At 44.3% G+C, this 7,692-nt stretch overlaps 1 protein-coding gene across 1 annotated transcript in view; it reads left to right on the top strand.

The window, feature by feature from the left end:
• The window catches only part of LOC148047926 (monoacylglycerol lipase ABHD6-like), a 12,558-nt gene extending 5,760 nt beyond the window's left edge, over positions 1-6,798 (top strand). The window contains exons 5-8 of the mRNA XM_087707804.1: positions 558-715; positions 2,535-2,589; positions 4,306-4,406; positions 6,622-6,798. Of these exons, the coding sequence (XP_087563930.1) occupies positions 558-715; positions 2,535-2,589; positions 4,306-4,406; positions 6,622-6,798 (491 nt within the window). The remainder of the gene's footprint in view (positions 1-557; positions 716-2,534; positions 2,590-4,305; positions 4,407-6,621) is intronic.
• The last annotated feature ends 894 nt before the right edge of the window (positions 6,799-7,692 follow it).

Here is a 7,692-nt window from a genome sequence, read left to right as displayed (position 1 = left end):
CTCCAAAGCAACTGAGGGCAAGAGAAAAAGTAATGGATGGAAAGAGAGATCCAACCTAGAACTAAGAAGAAATTTCCTGACAGTAAGAGCAATTAATCAGTGGAATGGATTGCCTTCAGAAGTTCTGGGTGCATCATCACTGGAGATTTTTTAGGAAGGGATTGGACAGCCATTTGTACAGGATGGTATAGGATTACCTGTTTGATCAGGGGTTAAACTAGAAGATCTGCAAGGTCCCTGTCAACTGTTATTCTGTTAAGTAATGATCAACTGGATGTTTTGATGGTAGTAGTACTCTTCATACAAGGTCTACCTGCCATGATTGTTAAGCCTTATGTTTGGGTTATCACAATTTTTCCTATCTAATCTTTTACCCACCAGTTATTCCACTAGTACCAGCTGTGGATATAATAATAGAAATCTAATTATGAGAAAAAAATGATTTATGTTTTCTTTTAAATAAATCTATGCCTGCAATTCTTGTTCAAATGGAGTAGCAATGTTCTGTTTGCCTTATATTAACATTTTTAACATTTTGCACTTTCCCCTACTGACAGGTGTGAGGTATTTAACTGACAGTGAATTTTTTGCCCAATTACGTGAGCTGATTTTCTCTAAAGGCTCTGTGGAGAATGCTATTATCCCAGTTACAGAAGAGCAGATGGAAAACTTCATAAAGCTGTGCTTATACCATCCCATTTTTTTAAAGATTCAGGTGAAGATTTGATCTTTCATTGCTATGTTGTTACTCAGTCTTTTCTGATAACATCTTCTTTCTCCTTCCCTAACTCTCTTATTTTAATGGGGTAGCTAGGGAGAGCACACAAACCAGAAGGTAAAATAGCAATAGCAATAGCAGTTAGACTTATATACCACTTCATAGGGCTTTCAGCCCTCTCTAAGCGGTTTACAGAGTCAGCATATTGCCCCCAACAACAATCCGGGTCCTCATTTTACCCACCTCGGAAGGACGGAAGGCTGAGTCAACCCTGAGCTGGTGAGATTTGAACAGCCGAACTGCAGAACTGCAGTCAGCTGAAGTAGCCTGCAGTGCTGCATTTAACCACTGCGCCACCTCGGCTCCTGAACATTTCAAAACTACAGAAACTGGAAAAGAGAGGTGGGGACAGGTTCAAAACAAAATCCAGTTGCCTTTGAAAAAGCACCTTTGGGGTCTATGACAAGGCTAGAAATTAAACAGGCAACCTGAGGATTGCAGATTTAATTTTTCTCGGCTGTGCTTGACTGAAACCGCCCATAGATACTTTTAAAAAATTAACCATTTTTGCCAAGCACCTTCCTCCTCTTTTATCTTTATCTTCTTTATCAATCCTGCTTGTTTACTAAGGTGTCAAGAATGGGCTTGAATCTGTCACCGTAAATTATCTTCATCAAAATATCCAGCCTAATATCAAGGGTCTCTGTCTCTGTGAAATATGCAAGTGAAGACTGGTTTTCCAACTGACTTTTACGGGATAAGAGGATTTCAGTGAAAAGAACTATACACACCAATGCAATGAACTGCTAATAGCAATAGCAGTTAGACTTATATACCGCTTCATAGGGCTTTCAGCCCTCTCTAAGCGGTTTACAGAGTCAGCATATCGCCCCCACAGTCTGGGTCCTCATTTCACCCACCTCGGAAGGATGGAAGGCTGAGTCAACCTTGAGCCGGTGAGATTAGAACCGCTGAACTGCAAATAACAGTCAGCTGAAGTAGCCTGCAGTACTGCACCCTAACCACTGCGCCACCTCGGCTCTAATCAGGGATGCGGTTGTGCATATCAAGCTTTGCTGGACATAGGTGGCTCTGGTGCAGAGCAAATGACAAAATGTACAACACAGTGTCTCAAGGACCACTTTTTAGATACTTGTATATAATGTCATAGAGACACGGTGGCTCAGTGGTTAAGACCCTGAGCTTGTCAATCAGAAAGGTCGGCAGATCGGCAGTTTGAATCCCTAGCGCCGCATAAAGGAGTGAGCTCCCGTTACTTGTCCCAGCTTCTGCCAACCTAGCAGTTCAAAAGCATGTAAAATGCAAGTAGAAAAATAGGGACCACCTTTGGTGGGAAGGTAACAGCACCTTAAGTGTTTAGTTATGCCGGCCACATAATCACGGAGATATCGTTGGACAGTGCTGGCTCTTTGGCTTTGAAACGGAGATGAGCACCGCCCCCTAGAGTTGGGAAGGACTAGCACATATGTGTGAGAGGAAACTTTACCTTTACCTTTATATTATGTCATGACTCAAATATGAAAGGGCAAACTTTCCTTAGAAAAACGTAACATTTATTTCACCAGGTTGGTGTCCCTAGAGTTGGGAATAGGCACATCTATGCTGGACTGCTCACACTTTTCAAAAACTTTTAAGAAATTGCAAATTCCATTCAAACATAATTCAATACAGTATAACTTATTATGTAAGTCTCCCAGAGTTGCCCTATGGGAGATATGGGCAACATATAACTTTAATAAATAAAACGAATAAAAATAATAATTTCTGACTTGCACTTCGATTTCTCCACTTTTAGCTTCTAAAGGGATATCTTGAGGATCGGACATCACACAAGTCAGTTTTTGTAAAATGTAAGTACAAGGCATAGTACGGACCAGCCCACATTTCAGAAAGACAAGCCTACATTTAGCACCAATATAATAAACCCAGCATCAACTCCCCACTCGGCACATGTTGATTGCATTTGCATGTTATATTTGACAGAACAGGATAACAGAATTAGAAGGGACCTTTGAGGTCATCTGGTCCAACCCCTGCTCAACAGGAGACCCTATACCATATCAGACAAATGGCTGTCCAAAGTCTTCTTGAAAACCTCCAGTGATGGAGCACCCCCAACTTCTGAAGGCAAGCCATTCCATGGGTTAATTGTTCTCAATGTTAGGAAAGTTGTGTGTCTGTGTTGGATTTGAGACTTGATTCCTGATTTTTAAAATGGTACTCTTAGGCCCAGGGTACCTGCGAGACCACCTACTGCCACTAGTAGCCTCCCACCATCCAGTGCGATCCCACAGAGTTGGCCTCCTCAGAGTGTCGTCAGCCAGACAGTGTCAGCTAGCGACCCCCAGGGGGAGAGCCTTCTCTGTGGGAGAGCCTTCCCTCTGGAATGAGCTGCCCCTGGAGCTTCGTATAATCCCCGATCTCCGGTCCTTCTGACGCGCCCTAAAAAGTTGGCTTTTCCAGCAAGCCAGCCTGGCCTGAACAAAACAAAATAAATTATTGATCATTGTTAATTTTAATTCAATTTTTTTAAAAAAAATGTTATTGTCAATTCTAATTGGGTTTGTTTGGGATATTCTATTTAATTTTTTTAAAATTTTTGTATTATGTGTTTCTTTTAATCTTGTACGCCGCCTTGAGTCCTTGGGAGAAGGGCGGCATATAAATCTAATAAACCTAAACCTAAACGTAAATAGACTTGGGAAAATCAGTTGTCTCTTGATCCGGTATGCTATAGCTGTACCACTTTGCACACTGAGGTACCACAGCTCAGATCTCCTTTGTAGTCGTCATAAATCAGCCTTTTCCCAATTTACAAGCCTTCCAAGGGTGTTAGGAATATAACTCCCATAATTCCCAGTCAATTCAATTGGGTGTGGAATCCAGAGGTTATTGTCCAGCTATGCTAGAGAGGTGAAAGTTGGAAAAGCTGCTGGACTGGCATTTAATCAGCCAAATGGGATAGCAAAGGGTTCAAGCAGGGGTGGGCTGCTGGGGGTTTCACAGGGGTTTGGGAGAACCTCTAGCTAACATTCTGTGCAGTTTGGAGAACCCCCAAATCCCATTCCTGGCTGGCCTCACCCACTCCGCCTCTCCTAGGAGACCCCACACAGCCCATTTTGGATGCAGGTAAGTGCAGGGTATGAGCAAGAGTGGCTCGGGAAGAGTGAAAAATGGGTCGACTGGAAATACTGGAAGTCTGGAAATTTCCAGTCTCCAGAGGGCCTCCAGAGCCTGGGGAGGCCATGTTTGCCCTCCCAGAGGTTCAAGGAAAGTCTCTGGAGTCCAGGGAGGGCAAAAATTATCCCCCTGCCGTGGTGCAGGAGTCCAACTAGCCCACCCAGCAACAGGGCAGAGAACCCGTTACTGAAGTTTTTGAAGCCCACACCTGTGTTCATGTTACTGCTCCAGCCAAGGGTTCCTTAATCAAATTTACTCATCCCCTTCTTATTTATAAGAAAACTGATGAAGAGAATCCAACAAACCCCCCTGTCACTTTTCACTGCTCATTAAGAATGGGGGAGAAAAAAAACCCAAACCAATTCTGTTTCCTTTTATTGAGAAAGGTTTTCTGGATCTCACCAGTGGGGAATCGAAGTACAGCCTCCATGAGAACATGAGGAAAATCAGAGCTCCCACCCAGATTATTTGGGGAAAGGACGACAAGGTAAGAGATGCTATATTTGCCTGGGGTTTTGTGCACACTGCGTGTTACAATGAGGCAAGGAAAGCCTAACAACAGTGGAAATTATTGCATTACTAAAGAATTTTACTTGGCTTGAATTCAAGGCTCAAGGCCTGCCTTTTTTTATATCGGAACATGATGTCCATCAATAAAAGAATGGCTGGAAGCATACCCCTTCTAAGTTGTTACTAACTTAACAACTGCAGTGATTCACTTAACACAGGGGTATCCAAACTTGGGAACTTTAAGACTTGTGGACTTCAACTCCCAGAATTCCCCAGCTGGGGAATTCTGGGAGTTGAAGTCCACAAGTCTTAAAGTTCCCATGTTTGGACACCCTTGCCTTAACATATATGGCAAGAAAAATTGTAAAATGGTGCAAAACTCAAGAAATTTTTCGATTAACAATATAAATTTTTGGACTCCATTGTGTTTGTAAGTTGACGACCACCTGTAACCAATGTAGAGAGTAAGACGGATGACCTTGTTAGAGATATGTAGAAGCTGGCTAGGCAAAAGAAACAGAAACATTTTTTTCAAAAAAGTCCACTCCCGATTACATTGACAGAGCAAGCCAAGAGTATGTAAAATGAGAGTAAGCCTCACTCTCCTGCTATTAAACCTCCTTCACTGATTATATTACCTAGTTTGGTAATGAAATGTCTGCAAGTAAACAAGTTCAGAGGACACCAAGGACCCCACAAATAAAAGTTCAGGGAGGAGGAGGAGGAGGAGGAGGAGGAGGAGGAGGAGGAGGAGGAGGAGGAGGAGGAGGAGGAGGAGGAGGAGGAGGAGGAGGAGGAGGAGGAGGAAAGTATTTTCACCAAAACGGAACATCAGTTGTTTCTTTCACTTTGGTTAAACATGGATGATTTGTAACGATCGGTATGATCATCTTCTTAATCCTTCTAGTTTAGATAACTCTTGCTGTAAGAAAAGAGAACTAAGACTTTACACAGAAAGGTGTACCGTATTTTTCGGAGTATAAGATGCACCTTTTTCCCTCAAAAAAGAGGCTGAAAATCTGTGTGGGTCTTATACACTGAATATGGCATTTTTTTGCCTCCCAAAATCCCATCCCCTTCACCAAAATGGCTGTGCAGAGCCTTATGGAGGCTTTCAGAGAGCTCCTGGGGGCTGGAGAGGGCAGAAATGAGCAAAAAATGGGCATTTTTTGCTCAATTTTGCCCCTCCCAACTCCCAGGAGCACTTTATAAGCCTCCTAAAGGCTATCCATGCCCCTTTGGGGGGGGAAGGGCCTGTTTTCGCAAAAAACGGGCCATTTTGGGGAGGTTTGCAAAAACTTTTTTTTTAATTTGCCTCTTCAAAACCTTCGTGTGTCTTATACTTTGGTGCGTCTTATACTCTGAAAAATATAGTAAGCCAAGAGAATCCAGATATCCTGATATCTTTTCATTAATAGCAATAGCAATAGCAGTTAGACTTATATACCACTTCATAGGGCTTTTAGCCCTCTCTAAGCGGTTTACAGAGTCAGCATATTGCCCCCAACAATCCGGGTCCTCATTTTACCCACCTCGGAAGGATGGAAGGCTGAGTCAACCTTGAGCTGGTGAGATTTGAACAGCCGAACTGCAGAACTGCAGAACTGCAGTCTGCTGAAGTAGCCTGCAGTGCTGCACTCTAACCACTGCACCACCTCGGCTCTCTCAGTTTAATGACTCTGTGTTTGAAGAAACAATAATATGCACAATACAGTCCAACAGTTTCATTTGTTAATAGCCTTTTCAAACTAGACGATCCTTTCTATCAGGGGTGGGTTTCTCGCCCCGTTCCAACCGGTTCAGTTGGAACGAGGCCGGTGGCGTCCTTGCGCATGTGTGCGGCGCACGTGTGCACACGCGCAGCGCATGCATGCGTACTAGCGTCTGTGCGATGCTCCAGCTGCTCCTGGAGGATCGCGCAGGCGCTGTATGCGTCCTGCGCATGCGTGGAAGCGCAGAATTCGGCAAAACCGGGTAAGGAGTGGGTGCGGGCGCGCACGGGTGCGGGCGCGCGCGGGTACGCGGGCGCGGGGGGGGGCTTCGCCGTTCCCGGAAGTTACTTACTTCCGGGTTCGGCGACCAACCGGATCACAGGGACCGCCGCGAACCGGTTGAAACCCACCCCTGCTTTCTATGCACTTTAAAAAGACTTTCAAGAGAAGGGGAAAATTGAATGCTTCTTTGTTGTGCAGGTCTTTGATTCTTCAGGTGCAGCAGTTCTGGCGGCTGCCATTCCAAATTCCCAAGTGCATTGGCTGGAAAAATGTGGACATTTCATAACCCTCGAGAGGCCCAGGACATCTGCAAGGCTCCTCTTGGAATTCTACAAATCAGTCTGTGACCCAGCCGAGAGGAAGAAGGTGGCCTGAGGCTCAGGAAGTGCCAGGTGGCAGGAGACAGGCAAGGTCTGCCTCACTTCCAGACCCATGTTGACTTCTCTGGCTGACACAATGGGAGCTACAACTCAAGATACTTGGTAGGCAGCAGAGGAGTTGAGGATCTAGAGAAAATAAAGCTTTGCACTACCATTCCATAAAGACTGGTCAAGAATTGATCCAACTTTCTAATGGAACTTGCACTTCTGTGTGTGTAGCATTGTTGTGTTACTCCATGTTTACCTCTTCTTTACTCCAATTGTCTTTCCTCTGAAATTGAGGCCTGAGCAGAGGAGGTGAGGACCTAGAGAGAGCAAAGCTTTGCACCACCATTCCAGGAAGACTAATCGAGAATCGATCCATCTTTTATAACAAAACTTAAAGTATAACAGTCTGTTTATAGTGATTAGGTAGAGTGGAATGTCACTCTATAGAAACACTTCGGTACACTCCAGAGCAGCAATATTACAAGGTAGCTAATTGTCCTTGTGTCCTGCTTTCAAATTTGAGGTGGTTGAGAGAGATGCCTTGAGCATAACAATGTGTTTGTTTGGTAGAATTGAACCCCACCTTTCCTTGAAGAACACAAACCAGCATCACTTCCTTCACAAGGTAGATGAGCCAAGGTGGCGCAGTGGTTAAATGCAGCACTGCAGGCTACTGCTAGATCAGCAGGTCAGCGGTTCAAATCTCACCGGCTCAGGGTTGACTCAGCCTTCCATCCTTCCGAGGTGGGTAAAATGAGGACCCAGATTGTTGGGGGCAATATGCTGACTCTCTGTAAACCGCTTAGAGAGGCCTGAAAGGCCTATGAAGCGGTATATAAGTCTACTGCTATTGCTATATTGCTATTTTGATTGGCCCAAGATTATAATCCTGTGACCTTTC

The sequence above is a fragment of the Thamnophis sirtalis genome, unplaced genomic scaffold (genome assembly GCF_051295495.1).
Source record: "Thamnophis sirtalis isolate CommonGarterSnake01/CBP01778 unplaced genomic scaffold, rThaSir2_p1.2 scaffold_3, whole genome shotgun sequence".
NCBI lineage: Eukaryota > Metazoa > Chordata > Lepidosauria > Squamata > Natricidae > Thamnophis > Thamnophis sirtalis.
The sequence above is the reverse complement of the archived record's forward strand: the minus strand, read 5'-3'. Positions and strand labels throughout refer to the sequence as shown.